The sequence below is a fragment of the Lithobates pipiens genome, unplaced genomic scaffold (genome assembly GCF_037356315.1).
Source record: "Lithobates pipiens isolate NorthernLeopardFrog02 unplaced genomic scaffold, aLitPip1_a1.2 Scaffold_13, whole genome shotgun sequence".
In the NCBI taxonomy this organism is placed as follows: domain Eukaryota; kingdom Metazoa; phylum Chordata; class Amphibia; order Anura; family Ranidae; genus Lithobates; species Lithobates pipiens.
In genome coordinates, this window is record NW_027507718.1 from 443,163,180 (window position 1) to 443,188,828 (window position 25,649).

Here is a 25,649-nt window from a genome sequence, read left to right on the forward strand (position 1 = left end):
TTAAATGTAGTCCTGAATATAACCTACTCCTAACATATTATATTTTCTTCCAGCAACCTTTCTGGGAATTTATTTTCCTCGTTGGCACAAGGAACATTTGCTAACCTGATTGCCTTAAAGTCATTGTAAGTACTATTCAGTGGAACGTTTTATTGATGCATTTCTGACCTACCTATCGCTCTTTCTACCTATCGCTCTTTCTACCTATCGCTCTATCTACCTATCGCTCTATCTACCTATCGCTCTATCTACCTATCGCTCTATCTACCTATCGCTCTATCTACCTATCGCTCTATCTACCTATCGCTCTATCTACCTATCGCTCTATCTATCTCAGAACATTCTTTACCCAGTGCGGTTAGTCATATTCCATTCGTCTTTCATATATGGGGAACAAGCAATGGGCAGCACCCTTTTCTTGGGTGCCAGTGAATAAAGCCATTGATAAGGGTAGTTTGGGGGGGGGGGGGGCGCAGTAGTATGTACATTATGATGACAAGAAGGGAGATGAACAATTGGGAAGCCTTGTTTGCTCTGTTGGGTTTGCAAATGCTGTATGACGTTTTGGCTCTGTACATTTTGTTTTGTGTGCAGTATCCATGGCATTCTTTCTGCTGTATTCAAGCCTAGTAAAGATCACAGAGGAATATCCATTGCAGCCAGCTGTTACACATTTTAAAATCAATTTAGCGTGAAGAAGCAAGCACTGTGACCCTGGGGCTTGTGTGCCGTGGCTTCTCTCTGACCTACTTCGCTGCCAGCATTGTGAATGTGTGCACGAGCCAAAGGCATACCTGAAACACTGGTTTGGCTATACTGAGTGACATTTAGTGGATATTCACTGGAATGTGACCAGTAAAGTATCCTCCACTTCAAGGGGTTAACAGTCCCACATGCGTGTCTTTTTACTTCCAGTTTCATGCAGTGCTGCAGCCTGCAATGGAACTATGTTCAGAATGTTCTGTGCCTTTTCTTCTGATAGTATTATTGTGTGTGCTCAGGGGTCAGGCCACACACTGATAAAAATTCAGCCGGTCCCTCTGCTGACCTGGTTGTATTTTGATCAGTGTCTGGCCAGCTTTAATGGTTCTAAAGGAAACACAATTTTTACCTTAAAGTGACACTAAAGATATATATATATTTTTTTTTAAATCACAAACAAGTCATACTTACCTCCACTGTGCAGCTCATTTTGCACACAATGGCCCCCGATCTTGGACTTCTGGGATTCCTTGGTGGCTCTCACGGCTCCTCCCTATATCCGATAACCCCCGAGTCCAGCATTCAGTGTCTATAGATGCCCAATGCAGGACTCGGCCCCACCACCCCCTCCCCCGGCCACGTCATTGGATTTGATTGACAGCAGTGGGAGCCAATGGCTGTGCTGCCATCAATCTATCCAATCAACAGCCGAGAAACCCCTAGCAGAGAGAAGGCACATCCCCATGGACAAGTTCAAGGGTTCAGGTAAGTAAAACGGGAGGGGGGGGGGGGCTGGGGGTCTGTCGCTGACAGGTGTTTTTTCACCTTAAGGTGATAAAAACACTTACCTTTACAACCCCCTTACTGCATTCCATGCATTAAGTTAAAAAAAAAATATTCCAGTAGTCGTGTCAAACCCCCTCCCCATCTCAGTATTTTTTTTTCTCTAACCAGCGCTGAGCCCATATGCAGCTGTCTGTATTCCTTCCCTCGCTGGACACAGAGGCAGCAGCCATTGCCTCCTACTGCTGTCAATCAAATCGTGTGAGGAGGGAGTGGGAGGGCGGGTCTCAGCCACATCGTGTGTCTATGGATGCACTCAGCCCAGCTCAAGTGCGAGCCCACAGGTGGGTCCCCCCATAGCAATTGTCTTGATATAAGGGCACACCCAGAAGAGGAGTAGCCAAGAGCCCCTGCAAGGGAACTCCAGAAAAATAAGCGTGGATAAGTATAACATGTTTTGATTTAGAAAAAAAAAAAAGCCTTTATCCACAACTCACTCCCCCAGCTACATCACTAACCTTGTCTAAATATCAACCAAGTCACTCTCTTCAGTTCTCCCAAGACCTCCCGCTCCCTTGTCACCCCTCCCATGCTCACCTCCAGGATTTCACCCAGGCTTCTCCTATCCTTTGGAACTATCCCTATCCCAATCTGACTATCTCCTAATCTATCCATCTTTAGACGATCCCTGAAAACCCTTGCCCTTTAAAGAAGCTTATCCTGCTTCTAATACTGTTTTTTTTTTTTTACTTTTTCCATTAGCTCATTCCCCACAGTTATTGCCTTTTGTATCACTTGACCCTCCCTCTTAGCTTATAAGCTGTAACGTACAGGGCCCTCTGATTCCTCTTGTACCAAATCGTATTGTAACTGTAATGTCTGCCTTCATTTTGTAAATCGCTACGCATACTGTTGGCACTATATAAATCCTGTATACTAATTTACAACCGTTTTAAGATGTTAATTGACTAATAGTTGTTTCCAAAAATAGTGACTGTATAAAGTAGACATTCACCGCCAAGGTTCAGTGCTACCCTAAAGAATATCAACACGTTGTTAGGGGTTCTTTTTGCTGTGCATAGTTCCAAAGTTAAACCCACTTGGCAAAGCCAGCAGCATGACACCAATGCTCTTTTTAGCGGTCTATAAGGCTGGAAGTCTGATCACCACCATAATGGTTGCATTACTCCTACTGACCACCAATGGGAGGGGCATTTTCCTCAATGACCCCCGATGAATTGGTTTTAGTTAAGGGTTACTCAAGATGTAAACTTTTTTTTTAGGGGTTCCTCTGGGGTAAAAAGATTGAGAAAGGCTGATATAATGTATGTGGTCATCATGCTTCTGTTGTCCCTCACAGCGTGGAACTGAATATTCCTATCAACATATATATGTGGTCACCATGCTGTTGGCTCTTTAATAAACTAAAGAACATTTACCTAATCTGATCAATTCACCCTAACCAGGGCATATTTTTGATTAGCTATCAAGAGGATTTGTTACCTGCTGGGTTTCCTCAGGTTCCTGCCATTGGCATCCCTCCTGACCTCTAGTATGGCTGTAAACAGCTTAGCTCAGGAATTTAGTGAAGTGCTGGTGCCACCTGTTGGACTTGGCCTTACCCAGAGGTGCCAGGTTATAGCATTTTTTCTAGTAGATTATGAATGGATCACTGCAGTAAGAAAAGCAATAGTTAGCACAACACATATGTGACCAGGATACGGGGAGATCTTGTCCTGGGTCCCAGGAGCAGGAGTCTCCAAGATTTCTAAACAAAGGGTCAGTTTACTGTTCTGCAGACTTTAGAGGGACTGAACTGTGACCATTGGGAGTAAAATGTGCACTGGTGTCAGTGGAGGTAAACAGTGCATCGTTGGCATTAGGGGGATAAATAATGCCCCATCATTGGTGTCAGTGGGAGGAATAGTGCCCCCTCCTTGTCATTGTCAAATTGGAGAAAAAGTGCCCCATTATTGATATCTGTGAAAGAAATTGTGCCCCATTGTTGGTGTCAGTGGGAGGAATAGTGCCCCAAAGGCCGTCTAAAGACAAGCAAAGGGCTGTAGTTTGGAGACCACTGTCCTAAAGATATAGACCTTGTTGGGATCAAACTTCACCCAGGTTCACCCTCTATTGAATAATCTAAATTAAAAATAAATAATTTTAATGTACGTTAAGGCAGAGCTTTAATGTTACATTTGTTTAAGCTTAAAGTGGTTGTAATCCTCAGACATGAAATGCAAACAAAGCATATCCCTTTATAGTGTGTCCTTGTCTCAATTAAAGTGATTGTAAAGTCTTGTTTATGTATATGTGTGTGTGTGTGTGTGTGTGTGTGTGTGTGTGTGTGTGTGTGTGTGTGTGTGTGTGTGTATGTATATATATATATATATATATATATATATATATATATATATATATATATATATATAACATGTTATACTTACCTCCTCTGTGCAGTTGGTTTTACACATAGCAGCCTGCATCCTCCTCTTCTCGGGTTCCTCTTTGCTGCTCCTCGCCCTCCCTCCTATCGGGTGCCCCCACAGTCAAAAGCTTACTATGGGGGCACTGGAGCCGAGTCACAGCCCCGTGTGTCCATCCAGACACGGAGCCCTGACCTGGCCCCGCCCCCTCTCTCCCCTGATTGGCTGACTGACGTTGACAACCAATAACACCGCTGCTGCGTCTCAGACAATCAGGAGAAGTGTCCTGGATGGCTTAGAAATGTGTGGGCATCACTGGACAGGGATAGGCTCGGGTAAGTAATTAGGGGCTGCTGGGGAGGCTGCTGCACACAGAAAGTTTTTTTTTTTAACTTAATGCATGGAATACATTAAGATAAAAAAACCTTCTGCCTTTACAACTCCTTTAAGAGCACTAAATGCAATTTCTGTCTGATGCTTCCTTCTTCTGTTAGCTGCATGAAACACTTCTGACAAGTTTTCCTGACACCCAGAGAAAAAAGGTGATCGGGGAGGGACCTCCAGCTGATTGACAGCTTCAGCTCTGTTCCAGTGTGAAGGGTGGGGGTGTGTCCCTTGCCTCCAATCAGCTGTCAGAGCTCTCCTCACTGAGCTCTGCAGAGTGAAACTTCAGCTGCCAGACCCTTTTTTTTTTTTTTAACTCTCAGACAAGCTTTAAAAAATGTAGCACTTTTAACAGCCTGCAGATATACATGTAAAACTTATGTAGGAGGATTTGCTTCATCTCTGTGCATCATCTGAGGCCAGTCACTTTACTGGGTGTATGTAAGGTTTTACAACCACTTTTAAGTTTTGAAGGTTTAGGTTTCAAAAGGAATCTAGAAATAGAAGCAGTGGCGTCGCTAGGGGGTGGCTTTTGGGGCTATAGCCCTCAATCTGGGGCCCAGTCTGCAGGGGTCCCCAAGGGGAGGCTCTCTGGGGACCCTTATGTAGGCGGGGGGCTCTCTGGAGATCCTGGTGTAAGGGGGGGCCTCTCTGGGGATCCTGGTGTAAGGGGGAGGCTCTCTGGGGATCCTGGTGTAAGGGGGAGGCTCTCTGGGGATCCTGGTGTAAGGGGGATGCTCTCTCTGGGGATCCTGTTGTAAGGGGGAGGCTCTCTGGGACCCTGATTAAAGGGGAGGCTCTCTGGGGACCCTGATTAAAGGGGAGGCTCTCTGGGGACCCTGATTAAAGGGGAGGCTCTCTGAGGACCCTGATTAAAGGGGAAGCTCTCTGGGGACCCTGATTTAAGGGGAGGCTCTCTGGGAACCTTAATTTAAGGGGAAGGCTCTTTGGGAACCCTACCCTGATTTAAGGGGGAGGCTCTCTGGGAACCCTGATTTAACTGGGGGGCTCTCTGGGGACCTTGATGCAAGGGGAGCACTTTGGGGACCCTGATGTATTGGGGGAGGGCTCTCTGGGGATATACACACACGTATATTACTGTATATACATGTGTATGCCCACCCAAGTGTATGACTTTCTTTACTACTCTGCTATGGGCTGTAGCCCCAGATCTTTTGTCGACCTAGCAACGCCCCTGAATAGAAGAATGGGAGCTTTTTCCTGTTACCATGTATCTTTTTTTGTTAGCTGAATTCTAAGGAAACCGTTCATCTAGACCGAGTAGTAATGTGTGGGGATTTTGCCACCTCTTTCATATCCATTTTCAGAGAGTTTCAGACGGATTATCTACTTTGTGACTGTAATCTTCTGTGGATGGTTCGATGGATAAAAGCCAAAAATATTACAGTGCGCGAGACCAAGTGTTCCTACCCCAAAGCTCTTCAAGGACAGCCGATCGCAGCACTGAAGCCAGAACAGCTGACGTGTGGTAATGTATTGTTTTCTAATGTACACTTTACTTTTCATCCTCAACTGTCATTCCTGGGTCATTCTGATGACCTCAAAATTCCGCAATACAATCAGCAACTCCATTTGCATGATGGTGTTTTGTCCTGAGACAATGTAGGTCAGCTCTGACTGGACTAGAACATTGCTTTAGGGTTAAAAACAGACTAAGAAAGGTTTACATGTGACATAATTATATAAACACAGCTTTCCTTCAGAAAAAATAGACCCCTTTTGTGATGAAAAACACTGAATTTAACCACTTAAGGACCGAGCCTCTTTCTGAGATTTGTTGTTTACAAGTTAAAAACTGTTTTTTTTTTTTGCTAGAAAATCACTTAGAACCCCCAAACATTATATATATATATATATATATATATATATATATATATATATATATATATATATATATATATATATTTTTTTTTTTTCTCTAACACACTAGAGAATAAAATGGCGGTTGTTGCAATACTTTCTGTCACACCGTATTTGCGCAGCGGTCTTACAAGCACACTTTTTTTTTGGAAAAAATACACTTTTTTTTAATTAAAAAATAAGACAACAGTAAAGTTAGCCCAATTGTTTTTTTATATTGTGAAAGATAATGTTACACCGGGTAAATTGATACCCAACATGTCGCGCTTTAAAATTGTGCCCACTCGTGGAATGGCACCAAACATTTACCCTTAAAAACCTCCATAGGTGATGTTTAAAAAAATTCTACAGGGTGCATGCTTTGAGTTATAGAGGAAGTCTAGGGCTAGAATTATTGCTCTTACTCTACCAATCACGGCGATACCTCACATGTGTGGTTTGAACACCATTTTCAAATGCAGGCGCTACTCGCGTATGCGCTCAGTTCTGCACGCAAGCTTGGCGGGACGAGGTGCATTTAAAAAAAAAAATGTTTTTCTTATTTATTTTACCTTTTTTTTATTTTTTATTTTTACACTGGTCTTTAAAAAAAAATGGTGTCACTTTTATTCCTATTACAAGGAATGCAATAGAAAAAAAATTATGACAGGACCTCTTAAATATGAGATCGGGGTCAAAAATACCTCAGATCTCATATTTACACTAAAATGCAATAAAAAATAAATAAAAAAATGGCCTTTTAAAAGCTATGGATAGAAGTGACGTTTTGACGTTTCTTCCGGCCTGCAATGATATGGAGACCGGTGGGGGCCATCTTCCCCTCACTTGTCTCCATGTCAGGCCAGAAGAAGGATCCGATCACACTGTGCTCCCCCGCCTCTCCCGCCGCCGATAAAAGTGATCTCGCGGCGAATGCGCCGCAGAGACCACTTTTATCTTGAAGCGGACCGCCCCTGGTGAAGAAGAGGATACCAGGGTTATGGCAGCTAGCTGGTTAGAGTAATATTAAAATCTTGTTTGTTATTTTTAAACAAACAAAAAAAAATGCTATACTTATCTGCTCTGTGTAATGGTTTTGCACAGAGCAGCCCCGATGCTCCTCTTCACTGGGTTCTTTTGCTGGCACTTCTGGCCTATTTCTCCTGCAGAGTGCCCCCACAGCAAGCAGCTTGCTATGGGGGCATCCGAGCCATCAAGGAACTGTGGCTCAGCCCCGCCCCCTCTCTGTCCCTCTCTGTCCTTATTGGCTCACTGACTTTGACAGCAGCAGGCTGTCAAAATGCATTAAGATAAAAAAAACTTCTGCCTTTATAACCACTTTAAGATCCATTTACCTCCAGCAGTTATACACATTTATTTATTACAGGTAATTATGTAGCATCAACAATGTGCGCAGCATTTTACATACTGTATATTCACATCAGTCCCTGTCCTCTAAGAGTTTATAATCTAAGGTCCCTATCTCCCATGTATACATACACATACTATGGTCAATTTAGACAGGGGTACATTCACCTACTAGCATGTCTTTTGAGTGTGTGAGAAACCGGAGGAAACCAACACAAGCACAGGGAGGGCATGTAACCTTCATGCAGATAGAGTTCTGGCAGGAGTTCCCCAATGCTGCAAGACAGAAGTAGTAACCACTAAGCCACTGTGCTACCCAACACGTGCAAGAATTTTGAAGGACTGAGAACTGTCTGTGGCCACTCCCGACATCTTTAACAGAGACACTATGACTCCCGCTGACTTCAACAGATATTAACTTAACGTTTTACACTGAACTCCAGGCACAAAAGAAAATGGTTAATGCAGGCATGCATTAATCAATACAAACATTATTAAGGGCTGGGTCACACCAGGAATAGCATGTATGTTTATGTGTGATTCACATGCAGTGTGATTTGAGCCCATTCATTTTGAATCGCATTACCTGGATCGCACTGGACCACACTACTTAAAAAATGCACTGCAACAAGATTGCATGGTAATTCTGTATGCACTGCATTTGCATCCTGCGTTTACGGTGTCCTAATTGATACATCCTGCGTTTAGGATGTCAAAATTGCAACTGCAATGAGTTTTGAATGTGGTGCGGGAAACACGCACAGAACACAGGTTCACCACATCATCTGGTGTGAACGGGCCCTAAAACTAGTGCAAGTACCTGAATTTGACTTGGTATCGGCTTTTTGCAATCATCTGTACAGCAGTACTGGGAGATGGAGGGGCAGCAGTAGGGTACAATGAGGCTCTGTTGCATGCACATGTGCTGACCAGGAGTAGAGAGCAGAAGGATGTCCTCTTTAGGCCGGGTTCACACTATACTACACGACAGTAGTACGACTTTCATCCTACTTTGGTCTGCAACATTAGTCCTACATTGGTCCTACATCCACCCGACTTTCATGAACAGGACACTACTTTGATCTGACTTTTCAGATCGTATGATTTGTCCCTTGACCAATTAAAACTAACACAATGGGAGGGGCTACAGCAGGGGACAGGAAATAACACAATGTCGGATGCCATAGTCGGATGGTTAGGACAAGCATCCAACTTTGATCCTAATCCAATGATAGTCAATGGGCTGAAGTAGGATCAAAGTCGGACCAAAGTAGTACAGGGAGCATTTTCAAAGTCGGACCAACTTGTGTTGGACCAGTTAAGACGGCTTCTATAGGGAAACGTTGATTTTCACACGTAATGCGACATGAGCTCCCAGTGTCGGCGCATTTGTCGTACCAGTGTGAACCCGGCCTTGGTGTTTTGCTGCTCCTTTACACCTGTTTCACACAGGCTTTACGTTATATAAGAGCAGTGTGAACAGAAAGCTTTGACAAGGCATTAGCAGAGCTTTCAAGAAGTATTGTTGAAGCTTTGAAAGTGCCATTAAGCTCCAGTTTTTAAATGTTGAACACAGATCCTAATGGGAGTGCTGATTGCCACTTAAAGCAAGCTGCTAGCAGGCTTCGAACAAGTGCTGAAGCTCCTGTGTTGTACATATAGACATTGAAATAAAGTCCATTAAAAAGTCCTTAAATGGCCACATGATCATGAACTGCATCTGTGGCAGCCATCCTAGAGCAAGCCAACTTGTATGCAGAAAAAAAGAGAAAGAAGGCAGCGCCTCCTAAGTGCAGTATTATGTGAACATTTATTAACACACAGGTCTTCATATTCGAGACACAGGCAAGGCACACTCTCACCTGCCCCAGCACTGCAGAATAATTAATATTACACTGCAGATCAAATACTAACACTGCACCTAGGCTTCTAATATTCTTTTATTAATAAAGAGATGGACTTTATTTTAGGTGTAGTCCTGTGCAGCAGTGTAAGACACTGTAGTGTATCACAGCTGATTTATGATTGGTTGCCCCTTTTGTTATCCAGAATATCGTTTTATTACATTTTTTTATATTTACCACTTTGCTTTAGGCTGGCCATAGGCGGCTTGAATTTTATCTGACTCCTGCTAAATTGGCTGCAATTTGAGTGTTGGGTGGCTCTACAAGCACCATCTGGTTCAACAAATGTCAATTTATAAATTGTCTGAGCTGGGTGGAAAATTATTGGTCAAACAATGACTGCATCCTATTGGATGTGGTCACTATTCGGTAGCGCCATTGTATTTAGACAGCCACAGGTCTTGCAGCTGCTGAATACAGTAGCAAATTTGTTAAAATTATGGACTGAAAAGTTTATACTCCTTTTGTAAATTATTCCATGGGATGTGTGGAAATCTACAATTTCCAGTAAAGCCGGGCATAGGATGATCAAAAATGTGATCAACTGCAGTATAACCAGTCTGGCTAGGTTCTTTCACCCGATTATTGTCGGTGGATATAGACGGCAGAAGTGATCATTGTATTCCGATATCTGGGAAACCTCCCGATGTCAGAATACAATAGCGCAGCTGGAGGGATTCTCCCATCAACACAGTCAGCGATTGAAGGAGAGAAAATTGCATAATCTATGGCTTCCCAAAGCCAGTGTTTGTCCACCATTCATATTTGTGGGACAAAGTCCAAAAATACAGCTAGGATTTTGAATAATGGGGGCTGATGGAAGAAGGTTGAAGATGGAATTTAGACAATCCCTTAATTCAAGTGATTTGGGTAGTGTGGGGATAAATACAACAAGTTGTCAGTTAGGTTTGATTGACCATATCCATTGGGAGGGGCGAACAAGCCTGGTATTCAGTTTGAGCCTACAGAGTTAAATTGGTTGTAAACCCTTACATATACCCAGTGAAGAGACTGGCCTTAGGTGCTACAGAGATTAAACAAATCCTCCTACATAAGTTGTACCTGTTTTTCTTCTCTACATCCATTCAAAGTGCAGAATTTACAGCTTGTCTGAGAATTCAGAAAAAGTGGGCGGAGGGCTGAGCTCAGTGAGGAGTGCTCCGAGAGCTGATTGGATGAGAGGGAAACACCCCCCTTCACACAGCACACAGGAGCCTCTCTGAGGTTTATACTCTGCAGAGCTCAGCAAGGAGAGCTCTGACAGCTAATTGGAGGGAAGATCCACACAGCTCACAGGAGGGTGTTACTCTGCTGGAGGTCCCTCCCCTGTCACCGTTTTTCTCTTGATGTCAGGAAAACTTGTCACAAGTGATTCATACTTATAGCAGAGGAACAAAGAAGCAGATAGAAATTACATTTCGTGCTCTTAATTGAGACAAGTCCACACTATAGAAGGATATGCTTTGTTCATAATTCATGCCTGAGGTTTACAACCACTTTAATGTGGCTTTTGCATAAATGCAACGTGTGACCAAGCTGTGCTGATTGAGAAGCAGCAGGTATGCTTTAAATGTGCACACTAGGTTATTGTAATTGAACAATTACAAGAGCTATCCGGTGGTCTTTTTATAACAGCATTTTCTCATTGGGCTTGGAAGATTGAATCACTTGCAGACTTCCTATATCACTCAAGACACAGCAAGCACTAGATTTCACTGCAGCTGTTTATCTGCTGCATTACACAAGGCAGTAATGAAGGTAGCACGGTCTCCCAGCGGGACTCACCAATTATTTGTCATTCTACGTTATATGGAATCCATCAGAAATCCCCCAATAACATCATTTGCATTCACGTTTTTAATACAGGACTGGAAATTCTGAAGGTAAAAGCTCAGCACTAGAGTTACTGAGAAGTATAAATAAATCTGATTTGGGATGCCAACAACCTCCATTCTTTATATATATATATATATATATATATATATATATATATATATATATATATATATATATATATATATATATATATATATATATATATACCATAAATGTAAATCTGTTTTTTATTTGATTTGTTTTTAATATTCCTTTAACAGAGTCTCCTCTTGAGCTTCCATCATTTTTTATGACACCGTCACACCGTCAGGTGGTCTTTGAAGGGGACAGTCTGCCATTCCAGTGCATGGCTTCCTATGTTGACCAGGACATGCAGGTTTTATGGTATCAGGATGGGAAGATCGTGGAGACCGATGAGTCACAGGGGATTTATGTGGAGAAGAACATGATCCACAACTGCTCATTAATTGCCAGGTATTTATAATCTCTCTAACAAAATCGTTTTATTCCCACAGAAGATGAGTCATTTTATTACTTTTTTGTCCAGTTGTTAATTGTCTTGAACAGTGGTGTAGTAGACAATGGGGTTGATTTACTAAAACTGGACAGTGCAAAACCTGGTGCAGCCGTGCATGGTAGCCAATCAGCTTGTACAATTAAGGCCGGCAACCATGCATGGGTCAAATTCCGAAATAATCTTATCTAAGAATTTTCGTTCGAATTTCGCACCATTAGTGAGCCGCAGCAATGGCTGATTTTTGTGCGGCTATCGAATTTGAGTGATTGGTCATGTACGAAATTTTTAGAAAAATGAATGATTTTCTAATTAATGATGGGAGAATCATGTGAGAAATATAATCAAAAAAGAAATGCGCATGAAGGCAAGAAAAGTTGGATTTGAAGACTTGGTTGGCCGAATTTCAAAAATCAATGGTGGCACCATTGGATCACAAAACACACAAAATTTCTGTTTTTTAAAAGAAAATTTGTTCGGATTTCAACCCATGGCCTGCAGAAGCTTTGACAAAAACAGCTGGAAGCTGATTGGTTTCTATGCAGAGCTGCACCATATTTTGCACTCTCCAGCTTTACTAAATCCATCTCAATACTTGGCTCTGTAGTAGATTTGTTATACACTGATCATCGAGGTATGGACTCCACTAGCCCTAGACAGGTATGCTGTGGTATCTGGCACAAGCCATCGGTATCAGATCCTTTTAAGTCCAGTAAGTTGTGAGGTGGAGCCTCCATGGATCAGACTTGTTTTTCTAGCACATCCCACAGATGCTCAACTGGAATGAGATCTGGAGAATTTAGAGGCTCAAACTCATTGTTTTGTTCCTCAAACCATTCTTGAATTCATCAGACCATGCCACCTTCTGCCATTGCTCCCTGGTCCTGTTCTGATGCTCACGTGCCAATGTAGGCATTTTTGGCTGCAGAAACGGGTCAGTATAGGCGCCCTGATAGGTCTGCGGCTATGCAGCCCCATACGCAACAAAATGCGATGCAGTGTGTGTTCTGAAACCTTCCGAATGTACTCTTTTGGAGTACACAGGCCAGCCTTCTCTCCCTCACGTTTATCAGTGAGCCTTGGCCGGTTTTACCCTATTGCCAGTTCACCAGTTTTCTTCCCTTGGACTACTTTTGTGCAGTCCTGACCACTGCAGACTAGGATCATTGCACAAGAGCCACAGATTTGGAGATGCTCTGGCCCAGTTGTCTAGCCAGTACAATATTTCCCTTGTCAAACTCGCTAAAATCCTTACGCTTGCCCATATTTTCAGCTTTTAACACATCATCTTCAGAGACAACATGTTCACTTGCCACCTAATATATCCCACCCACCCAGGTGCCATTGTCCCGAGATGATCAATGTAACTGATTTTGCTTGTCAGTGGTCATAATGTTATAGTTGATTGGTGCATACCTTTCCCACTTTTTGTGTGTGGAAATTACACCTCGTGAAAAGTAAGGTAAAGCTGAACCATGGGCAGCACAATAAAGGTTTTTTGTCATAGAATGAGAAAGGCCTAGAATTTTGGTTAGTAAATTTCTGCCTGGGCTGGGCCATCAATAAAGACATCCTCCTCATTTCTTAGATACTTGTAGATCTCTGTAAAATATCTGTAGTAATTGTTTCTGTCAAGTGATCTCTCTACAGAAGTCCAACTCGCCCCATGCTGATTCAGACCCATAGTTCTGCAGTCAGCAAAGCTCATGCTCCCCACTGATTAAAGAGATGGGGGCATGCTGGATCTCTGAAGTAAGACCACTGCTTCCTCACAGAGAGCACAGAACCTTCTGCGCAGCTGCTGGCAGCGGACAGGCTTTTCCACTCAATTTGTAGCCACTTTAGAAACAAAGGGAACTGTGAGAGTTTAAAACCTATTTCGGCCTTTACTGACTTTTCCTCTTATTTCTTGTAGGTTTCTCTTAAAAAATGTTGGGTGCAGAAATAGTTTCTGTCTCCTATACTAACTGCAGGGTACTCTGATTTGATTTGACGTTTATTGCTCCATTCTAACTTTTATTATATTTTATTTATTCTCTCTCCTTTTTTTTTTTTTTGCAACCACCAGGAAGCTTTATCCTTTGCATAGTTATTTTACTGACATGCCCCTTGCCATGGACACGCTAAATACACAACTTTTGCTGTTTAGGTTCATGGTGGATGGCTGTAGGCCACCATAATCATCCAAAATCCCATAAAACATCTGCTTTTTTTTGATGCAGCTTTACTTGTCATGCCTATGCACCAAACCTCAAGGGTAGGGCGCAGCAAAACAAAAATTATTATTTTGTCATGTGCTTATTGCTAATCATTGTTGGTCTCCCTTCTGTAGTGCTCTGACAATTTCCAATATTCAAGCTGGATCCACGGGGAACTGGGGCTGCCGTGTTCAGAGTCGGCGTGGCAATAACACAAGGACTGTGGATATTGTAGTGCTGGAGAGCTCTGCGCAGTACTGCCCTATGGAAAGAGTTATCAATAACAAAGGGGATTTTAAGTGAGTGATTAATGAGCTTTTTGTGTAGTAAAATACATTTACAATTATAGGACTAGAAAAGTGCATAATATAATAGAATTTGTTTTTGAATTGTACTATTTCTATGTTTAAAGTGGAGTTCCAGCCGCCAAAAAGTTTTTTTTTTTTTTTTTTTTTTTTTCAAAAGTCAGCAGCTACAAGTACTGTAGTTGCTGACTTTTAATAAGGACACTTACCTGTCCAGGGAGCCCACAATGTCAGCCCCCCGAGGTCGCTTCGTCAGGCTCGGGTGCTGGCGCCGCCATTACAACTAAGGGAAACATGCAGTGGAGCCTTCAGGCTTCACAGCCAGTCTCCTACTGTGCATGCGCAAATCGTGTGGCGCTTTCTGAATGGCCACCTAGTTTTCTGGGACACGACACACACACACTTTGTATTTCTTAAAAGGTAGAAAATAAATATATATATATATATATATATATATATATATATATATATATATATATATATATAAAAACTGGCCACGCGTAGCATTGTAGCACCATCTGCAGAATGAAAAGAGCAAAGGGGAAATTTAGCAAGATGAAATGTTCTTTATATTTCAGCATTTGGGAACGCCTGTAAAACAAGAAAAATAAAGCCATTCTGTTGTTACATCAGATATTTTGCTCACAAAATAAAAACATCAAAAATGTATACGCTTTCATACCTTGCTGTGCCCCCATTCCCTGCATGTCCTGTGTTTAGCAACAACAGGAGCTGAATTATCTTGACAACTACACTTATTAAAGAGAAAATATGCTTGTTATTCAGATATTTAAAAATGGAAACGTCTTGCCTGTCTCCCTAATCCATATCTGGTGGAGTATAAAACCTCCAAAGGAATGATTGAAAGTGCACAGTGCATGTTTCAGCCTGGCTCGAAAGATTTTGCTAAGTGCCTCTGTTGCATCTTCATCAAAATCTTGCTGGCTTGGGTACAAAAGGTCCATCTGATCAAGTCTGCCTGTCAGTTTTTCAGGCAAACCTGATTAGACGGCCCATTCACCCCTATGGACTTGCGGTTGTGTCTGTTTATACCCGTCTACCTCCAATCCAGTCTGCTAAAAAAAAAAAAAAATGTAACGGTATCTGTCCTCCTTGGTGGATCGGAGGGCATTCGGGTGTAAACGGACAGCGGAGTCTATTTTCTCCTGGCTGCCCAAAGAGCAGCTCTGTCATCCGGCTGCTCTGCCTTGATCAGCAGCTGATCATAACTGAGTCCGCCCCTTGTGCCTAGACTTTTGGGAAGGTGGGGATTGAGGGTACAACATGGTACATAATAAGCGTAACACCCCTCCCACCCTTCTTATCGCCACAACATATGGGGCAGGTATTCTATAGTACAGCAGAGAACTGGACAAGGCTCACAACACTGCTAGGGATTTCATTGGGTGTTCACAGCCCACTGCAGAAAGTTTGGAGCGGAATGCATTTCTGGTGGGTATTTTTCTGTGCTTACAGTGTTTTTATAGGGATAAAACATGGGGAAATGTGCATGTACTACAGAGATTTACAGAATGTGTTTTTCTTCTAATTATAATATTATCTTTTCTTAAATTTACGCCTTAAAAATCATTTAGGCTTCAGGTACACTAGCCTACACTGGAGCTTTTGGCGGGTTTTTTTTTTGCCCAAAGCTCCAAAACTCAACTTCATAAAGCCTATGTGTCCATGTACAGTACACATAAGCTTTTAACGGAGTTTAGGTGAGCTTTAGAGCTGCACGATTAATCGTTAAAAAAAAAAATCACAATCTCGATTCAACCCCCCTCACGATCTTAATCCGGCATTTCCACGACTCAATGCAAAGCCATTCTCTGCTCACAGCTGACAGCTATCCAAAAAAAAGGCAGCCTGCCAAGTTTAACACAACATTGCTCAGTGCTGAGATAAAAAGAAACCTTGTAACGTTTGGTTAGATCAAAGGGATGAACTTCGGTCTGTAAATGAGGAAAGTTTAACCAACTAAGCTTTGTGTTGCTTACACGTTAAAATCCGTATTTCCCCCAAACATTCTAGACAATTTTTTGGAAAAAAAAATACACTTCAATGATATAAAAAAGACTAAACAGTAAAGTTAACCCAATGCTTTTGTATAATGTAAAAGATGATGTTACGCCGAGAACCATGAGAGAATCAGGATCTTTATTCAAAGCAAAAAAAAAAGTCACGATTCTCAATTCATACAAAATCATACAGCTCTAGTGAGCTTCAACCTCCCTTTCCTGAATGCAGAAGGATCGCATTCAGAATAGGAACAATTTGACCGCCGCCCCCTGGGAAAATGCAAAATGTGGAAAAAACAATCTGCGATTTTGCGGCGTTTTGTGTTTTCCCATGGCCATGGTAAATGATATGCCAATATACATGAAGCTTTATGTGGTTTAATGGCCGGTTTACACCATGCCTACACATGAAGGCACAGGAACGTGCTGTGTGTTCCTGTGCGATTCACATGCGGTTTTCTGCGGTGCGATTTTAAGACCATTCATTTTGAATAGGTTAAAATCGCACTGCACCAAAAGTAGTGCATGTACTTCTTGTAAAAAAGAAGCATTGCAACCGGATCGAATGGCACAAAAGTGCTATGCTATCCAGTGTGGCCAGATACGGGCAACTTTCTATTGACAAGATGCAAATGGAGTGCATTTTGCATGCGGTCTGAATGTGCAGGAATAGTGTTGTAGTTCTGGAACCCTTGTATTGTTTGGCATAAACTTGAATTTCTCTTTAAAAATAATTGGTCATTTTAATTATATTTAAACAGTAGTGAATATTTTATAGATGATAAAGTAAAGGTTTCAAAAAAAGTCAATCACTCCTTTAACACGTCTTACTCTTCTGGTCATTCACACAATTCATTTTCTACAAATCAAAGCTTCTAAGATGTCTATACATGTCTATTAAGGGATCAGACAAGATGAGGATTAATGTTACTAATGCTGAGAAGAGCTGCCAAGACATACTTTGCAGTCTAATTGAACAGGGCCTGTCGTGCTAATACCCATTGATGTTTATTTTGGAAGAACTGCCAGTGCCAGCATAGCTTTAGAACTGCGCAAGATGTTTTTTAAGCACATATAAAATACACCCGTGTGACACTTAAGCTGGGTACACGCTAGTAGATTTTCAAATGAACATTTTTGTTTTGGGAACGTTTGATACATTTTCTAATCGGCAGTGGGGTGAAATAGAAGTTTTTGACCATGAGAAAATTTAAAGGTGGAACATTTTTGTGTGTGTATTTAGGTCCATTCACTCCGAAATCTTATGCTAAAAGCAAATGAAATGTTGTCAAGCCTTCGAATGTACTGAGATTTCTTTTATTTTTTTTTACAAATGTTCCGTACAAATGTTTCATAGGAAACGATTAGTTTCTACCCGGCCTTCCATGGATGATCCGTGAGCCTAGGTTCATACTAGTGTGTATGGAACATCACATGTGATGTCTGTGCGGTTCAGGTGCGGGGGGAAAAAAAGAGTCTACAACATTTTGGTGTGGATGCGATATGAGCCATACAAAATATATGGCTGAAATAGCGCCGCACATTCCTGTGCGCATCACATGCGATGTCTGTGCGGTTCAGGTGCGGGGGGAAAAAAAGAGTCTACAACATTTTGGTGCGAATGCGATATGAGCCATATAAAATATATGACTGAAATAGCACCGCACAGACATCGCATGGAATCAAACGTGGTGTTCTGCATGCACTAGTTTGAATCTAGACTCAGGGATCATCCATGGAAGGCTGGGTGTAAACTAGTAGACATGTATGGAACATTTGTACAAAAATTCTCATTGTGTTCACACCCGCGTGATGCGATTCTGACAATCGCACTGCATTTTGCAATCTCTTTCGGGGATCATTATTCTAACATTGATTCCCGCAGCAGATCGCATGGACGCAGGGCATTGCGATGCGGTAAATGCTGCAAATTGTGCATTTCCCTCATTGCATCAGTGTGAACCAGGCCTCAGGCTCTGCAGGACACAATGGGGTAGGTTTACTAAAACTGCAGAGTGAAATAATCTGGTACAGCTGTGCATGGTAGCCAATCAGCTTCTAACTTCAACTTGTTCAATTAAGATTTGGAAGCTGATTGGTTTCTATGCAGATCTGCACCAGATTTTGCATGCTCCAGTTTTAGTAAATCAAACCCAATATGCGTTCTTTATAAACCAGTATTTTCAGCTTAGCTTGACTAATGTACACATGCAGCTCAGAATATATTTTATACATATAAAGCCTTCTGTTTTTGAAAACTGTCTAAGTTTACACTTGCGGCAGCCCTTGTCACCCCTCTGAAAAACAATCCACAGTGGATAAGAGGCATTTTGACAGGCGGTAGAGAGAAGATAGGTCACCTCATTACCAATCAGTTTTAACTCCTGCACCACCTTGCCACGAACACGTGTATTACACACGGTAGCAGTGCGATTCCTTTTGCTTGAATGAGTTGTGTTCAGCAGCTGTACTGCCCACTAAATGTAACAGAGGGAATCGTTTCTGCTGTAACATGTACAACCCTGTCTGGCTTCCTTTGAAGCTTGGGGGGTGTAGTAAAACCGTGGCTCAACTGCCTATTTTTACGGCCCCCTTTCCACAAGTGTAAATTAGCCCTTTAGGGCCGGTTCACACCATAAATGACACAGGAACAAGATGTGCCTCACAAGCGATCTGGGTACAGTGCGATTTCAGCACATTCATTTCAATAAGCTGAAATCGCACAGGACCGCACCAAAGTATTGCATGCGTTATCTTACAAAATGCATAGCAACCAGTACCATGGGATCTGGTGCAGGCAAACGCGCTACATTTGTAACCTGTGTTTTTGATGTCATTAAGTTAAGACTGATGCCCGACGCAGATCACATTTTGTTCTGAAGAGGGCCAAAAAATCCTTGACCAGATGCCGTTATATTGTTCAGAATTTTAAAATTGAGATATAATTATATTATCCATTAGGTGGCCAAGAACATTGGCAGGAATTACTGCATATCTATTGTGCACCCGCTATTCTGCTGGAGGTGGTATCTATCCTGGCACCCAGCAAGATGAGATAAGAGCTTGGCGACGATGTGACCGAGGGGGCTCCTGGGCAGAGGAGGACTATTCTAGATGCCAGTACGCTAATGACGTTACTCGAGTCCTGTTCATGTTTAATCAGGTATTCTTCCACATGTTTCCTAAACAAACTGAGAAAGATAGAATGTGTGCCTCACAATTTACATTACTGTCTATGTGACCCCTAACTGGCCAACATTTGGTTTCCTAAAACGCTGTCGGCTGAATTCATAAAGAGTGTCTAAGAATGCCAATGTGCCCCCATAAGGCAATTTTCAATGTGGGTAACGGATTCACGTTCCTGTTGTAAACCGGTACATCAATGTGGGGCATGCAGACACTAGTGGTCTGTTCTCCTTGTGATTGACAGAAGGCAGTGGATGAGTTCTTAGCCAATAGACAGCCTGCTTTCAGCTTTAGACTCCACTCACTGCCTGTTTTCGGTCACAGGTAGAGAATGGCCCTGATGGGGAGCTAGTGTCCCATTCAACATCACCAGATAATAGTATTATTTAACAACCAGTGACAGGTGGAGAAGAAGTAGTGGCAGCAAATATGTTGCTCTGCTACACAGCGTACAAAGACAGGCACTCTGTCTATTTCTGTGCATCAACTTAGAGAGTCGGTCTTAAAGTGGTTGTAGAGGCAGAAGGTTTTTTTATCTCAATGCATGCATTAAGATAAAAAAAAGCCTTCTACCTTCTATGTGCTTAAGCCCCTCTAACACTTACTTGAGGTCTCTCTTTATCCAGCGATGTCCACGAGTGTGTCAGCCTTCCGAGATTCTCCTTCCCTATTGGCTAAGACACAGCAGTGGCACCATTGGCTCCTGCTGCTGTCAATCAAAGTCAGCTAGCCAATCAGGGGCGAGAGGGGTCGGGGCTCAGTGTCTGAATGGACACATGGAGCTGTGACTTAGCTTGGGTACCCCCATAGCAAGCTTCTTGCTGTGGGGGCACTGAACAGGAGGGAGGGGCCAAGAGGACAGAAGAGGGACCCAAGAAGAGGAGGATCTAAGCTGCTCTGTGAAAATCCACTGCAACAGAGCAGGTAAATATCATGTGTTTGTAAAGGCTTGTTTTTTTTCCCCTATAAAAATAACAATCACTTTAATTACCACCAGTTTTGTTAATTACAAACTACGAGGTAATTGTTTGTGACAATGTTTTTCTTATGATATAGAGTTGGGTGAACAGTTTAAGCTGAGCAAAAGTTCGTCTCAAACATCGCCTATTTGCCCATTTGGCGAACACCTGAATTTGTGGGGCGCTCGGCAGGATATTCGCAGAGTGCCCCACAATGCACTGCACAGTACATTCTAAACCCTGATTGGGAAAAGCTTTGCCCAATCGGGGCAGGGTGAATAGCTGGTTGTTAAGGAGCGGGCCAGGTAGCTGGCCACAGCATCCTTAACAACAGATGGGTCATCAGCTGTCAACGGACTTCCCCACTAATGGATAAATGAGTTGTAGTTTCCATCAGGGGAATGTGCAAGAGGGTGACAACACTGGAGCACAATTAGACAGTTGGCATTCTATACCAGGAAGTGCCTGAACAAGTACTGTCTTGGCAGGAGCACCAAGTATTCTAATAAAAGCTGCAGATTTAATAAGATTGAGGGCTGGTTCACACCAAAAAAACGCACTCCAGATGCGTTCTGGGTGTGTTTCTGCATGCGCGTTTTCAGTGCTTTTTTTGACACGTTCTGGTGCGTTTTTTTATACGTTGCCGGGTGCATTCCAGAGACTTTTCTTCTTTTTTCCTGTTTTTCTTTCACTGTACTGGGGTCAGGTGCATTTTTGATGCATTCCAGTGGTTTCATTTACAGGCTTTTTTAAATTTTTGACTATTTAAAAAAAAAAAAAGAAAATGCTTCTAAATGCAAACTTGTCATGTAAACGTGTACATTAAACCTAAAATGAAATGGAAAGTTGTTTACAGATGGGGGTTGATTTACTAAAATTGGAAACAATTTTCCATTTCATTTTATTTTGATTACATACCCAAGTTGTTGGTGTTCATGGTCTGCATGTTAGCCAATCAGCTTCTAACTTCAGCTTGTTCAGTTAAGTTTTGAAAAAAATGGAAGCTGATTGCCTACCATGCACAGCTGCACCAGATTTTGCACTCTCCAGTTTTAGTAAATCAACCCCTAGTTTCACTTGCTGATCATCATGACCAGATAAAGTAAGTATCGCTTATCAATTTTTTTTTTTAACATTTGTTTTTTTGTAGATGCCACTAAACCTCACCAATGCAGTTGCAACAGCTAAGCAGCTTCTGGCCTACACAGTGGAGGCTGCAAACTTCTCGGATAAGATGGATGTTATCTTTGTTGCTGAAATGATTGAGAAATTTGGCCGCTTTGCAGAAAAATACAAGGAGGTAAGCTTAGATATTTTTATTTATAATTTGTTTGAAGACTTTTATTATTTTGGGCACAGAACTCCCCCACCGCAGCAGCTGCTCAACGGAAGTGTGGATGGTTCACTGGTCTTTGCAAGCCATAGTATAGGTTAGTGATGGCGAACCTTGGCATCCCAGATGTTTTGGGACTACATTTCCCGTGATGCTCAACTACACTGCAGAGTTACATGAGCATCATGGGAAATGTAGTTCCAAAACATCTGGGGTGCCAAGGTTCGCCATCACTGGTATAGGGCATATGACCACTTTAGGATGGGTCATTGCTATGTTGTCTTCACTGCAATTGGTCTGCACAGTTGTTGTATGGTGACTGTATCTGACCGTTCTAAGGAATGTCTCCTTTTAGATTCAGTAAATAACAAATAATCTGTGCATTTTAACCACTTGCTGTCTGACCATTGTACATAAACAGCCAGATGGAGCAGCTAAGTGGGCAGAGGTAATTTTAAAACTGGCCACTCCTTTCAGGTGCTCATGCATGTCCTCTAGTGTGTGCATGGGTAGCAATGTGTGAGTGCACTGTCTATTGGACAGCCCGTCATACAAATGGCTGCATGCAGAACCTTCTCATTACAGGGGTGGTCTATGGCAAACCGCAAGCTGCAACCTGCCGGCCGTGGGCCATAGTTTTAGGAGTGCTGTTTCCCCGTTCCCTTCACTCCTTCCCAGTTAGCTACATTAACGGTTATGTAGGGAAGGTGAGGGGCAAAGATTGTAGGTCAGACTGTAATTAGGAACTTCCAGAAGGGCAGAGGTCTATAACCTGCAAAGAGGGGGAGGTCTCTGCTAGAGAATGAACACTCTTTGGCTTGTTCCCTAGCAAGTTCATAGGCACATTGCTGATCAGTAAAAAAAAGTGTTCATTGAAAATAAAAAGCAAGTAAGTGTTTACAATGTTAAATGTTTCTGTGCTTTTATCTGCAATTTTTTAAGTTGAAGACATAATCCCTTTAACCTGGCATAAAAAGCAGGACCTTTTGTCAGAAAGCAAGACACAATATTGTATCTTATGTTGCAGAGCAAAATTTGGCTTGAAATTGTGCTCTGTCTGTCATTGAATTGAAAATCCTATTGTCTAGATCAGGGGTCTCTAAACTTTGTAAACAGACAGTTTACTGCCCTTCAGACTTTAGGGGGGCCAGACTGTGGCCATTGGGAGTAAAAATTGTACTTCGTCAGTGGGAGTAAACAATGCATCTTAGGTATTAGGGGGAGTAATAGTGCTCCATTGTTGGTATTAGGAGGATGAATAGTGCACCATCATTGGTGTCAGCGAGATATATAGTGCCCCATTGTTGGTGTCAGTGGGATGAAAAGTGCCCCATTGTTGGTGTCAGTGGGAGGAATAGTGCTCCATTGTTGGTGTCATTGGGAGAAATAGTGCCTCATCGTTGGTATCAGTGGGTAGAATAGTGCCCCATCGTTGGTATCAGTGGGAAGAATAGTGCCCTATCGTTGGTGTCAGGGGGAGGAAGTGCCACATTGCTGGTGTCAGTGAGAGGAATAGTGTAACAGTGGAAAGAACAGTGCCCCAAGGGCCGGATAAAAGCAAGCTAAGGGCCACAGTTTGGAGACCACTGGTCTAGATGGATGAACTGATATCTAAATCTGTAAAAGGAGTCCTGTCCTGGACTCTACCAGTTAATAATCACAGACTTTGCACATGAGCCATATGCAGATGTGGGCAAAGTGCTGGCCAACCACATTAAAAGTCTAAAGTGCTTATCAATCTTACTGTTAAAAGCTCTATGTTATGTGTATAAAATATCTGCTATATGCTTATGAGAAACCTGCAGTTATTTAAAGGACGTTTAGCGTTTTTCCTTTATTTTTTATAAATGTTTTCTTCTTTTCTTTGCTTTGACCCAAATAACATGATAGATTTTACAAACGGCTAAATGAACCAGAGGAGGTATATACCATCCCTCTGTTTTTTAGTAAGGCTGAATTTTTCATATGAAGGAGTAATATTTGTTATCATTGTGTTGCAGCTTGGAGATGTTATGGTGGACATCGCCAGTAACATCATGCTGGCAGATGAGCGCGTCTTGTGGATGGCACAGAAAGAGGCGAAGGCCTGCACCCGCATAGTGCAGTGTTTACAGCGCATTGCTACTTATCGGCTGGCCAATGGTGCTCAAGTATATTCCACAGTAAGTCCTAATTTTGACATCATTCAGCTACTGAATTTGTGTAGTTTGTGTATCACTAATGTATTCTCCTATTTCTCTTTCAGTACTCCCCAAACATCGCTCTGGAGGCCTATGTGATCAAGTCCGCTCTCTTCACTGGCATGACCTGTACCGTGTTTCAGAAACTGGCTGCATCTGATCGCACAGTGTTAGCTGAAATAGGAAAAAGAGACCCAGATGGGAACTTGGATAAACAGCTGAGTTTTAAGTGCAATGTGTCCAGTACCTTCAGCATAGTGGCATTAAAGGTAATAGACCAGAGGTGTGCAAATATATGTATGAAGTCCATTGTTGGTATCCATTGTTGGTATCAGTAGGCAGCTTCAGTAAACAAGTGAGTGTGTGCTTTCCTGAACGTTTAGTATGATAACATGGTAATCCTTTGAGCTCGTTTTCCCCAGGCTGAGCTTTGTCCAGCCCAGGTTACCATTAGCTTGCTGTCATTTATCCATCCACTCTACAATCACTGTCTTAACTAGACGCCTGCGTTTTGTTTTCTTACGAATTGAAATTTGGACAAAATTTTTGTTATACGGCGATTTGGATGCATCCGAATCTCTCAATCGCAATAGTAAGGAATCCAAAATAAATTATAACAAAAACAACAAATTTATTTTATTTCTTTGCAACTTCAACATCAAAGGGTTTTGCAAGTTTAAGGCCTCGTGTACACTGGACGTTAAAATAACATTATAAAAAACGTCAGTAGCTTTGCAGTGAGTTTTTCAACATTTTTGCCATATCGTTTATTACCGTTTTTCCACGTTTTTTTTTTTTTTTTTTTTTTTTTTACAATGGATCAAAAACGTTAAAAAATGCTGGTGAGTGACTTTTTGAGCGTTTATCAGCGTTAGAGCATTTTTGCAGCTAAAAAACATCTCTCAGAACCCACTAGTTTTGGATTTTTTTTTTACTGCTCAAAAACGTCACTGCCCAAAACTGCTAATAACAGACTATGTGTGCTTGGACACATAGGATAACATGATGGAGAGATTAATGACTGTAGAAAAAAAACATCTACTGTCAAAAACAGCTGCTGTAAAAATTTCCAAAAGCATCCAGTGTGCATGGGGCCTAATAGTATGTGGAACACTGTGTATTGTTATGATTGGCCAAAGGAGCAAAGAAAAGAAAGCAAGTCACATTGAAGTTACAAGTAAGTCATAAACAAGTCTTAATGCAAGGTCGCGCTGGAAACCTAAGGAATGATTCTGAATCTTCCAAAAAATACAAAACGATTCGAAACAACAAATTTATGAAACAAAATCCAAATATAGGAAACAAATTTTGAAAAACAAATCTTTCTAACATAACGAATATGATGAAACAAAATGATTGACTTAATGAATGAATTTGAAACAAAAACATTTTTTTCGTCATGCACATCTCTAGTCTTAACCAATAAGAATTTGTAAATGTGGGCAGTTAGAGGTTTTTCAGTCTTTTTAAAAAAAAAAAATGTGTGCCACCTGGACCTCTTTCACTGATTCAAGTGAGGATTGGTTACATCTTAGTAGTGATCATTTCTTTTTCTAGCATGTAGTAAAATCTATGTGTGTAATATCACACTTCTGCTGAGCTGCTAACGCTATCAAGTACTAATTATTGCAGTACACAGCCCCCTCCAATTACAAATCCTTTTGCTTTTATTTTGTATGCATGAGTAAGA

At 41.9% G+C, this 25,649-nt stretch overlaps 1 protein-coding gene across 2 annotated transcripts in view; it reads left to right on the forward strand.

Moving 5' to 3' along the window:
- Window positions 1–25,649, forward strand: part of ADGRA3 (adhesion G protein-coupled receptor A3) — a 102,881-nt gene that overhangs the window by 51,510 nt on the left and 25,722 nt on the right. Inside the window, exons 5-12 of one of the 2 annotated variants that reach the window (XM_077477704.1) lie at window positions 54–125; window positions 5,624–5,784; window positions 11,524–11,737; window positions 14,110–14,274; window positions 19,263–19,464; window positions 21,597–21,746; window positions 23,780–23,941; window positions 24,025–24,228. In XM_077477704.1, the coding sequence (XP_077333830.1) occupies window positions 54–125; window positions 5,624–5,784; window positions 11,524–11,737; window positions 14,110–14,274; window positions 19,263–19,464; window positions 21,597–21,746; window positions 23,780–23,941; window positions 24,025–24,228 (1,330 nt within the window). Of the gene's footprint in view, window positions 1–53; window positions 126–5,623; window positions 5,785–11,523; window positions 11,738–14,109; window positions 14,275–19,262; window positions 19,465–21,596; window positions 21,747–23,779; window positions 23,942–24,024; window positions 24,229–25,649 lie in introns of those variants that run through there. The other variant, XM_077477705.1, reaches the window with a different exon arrangement.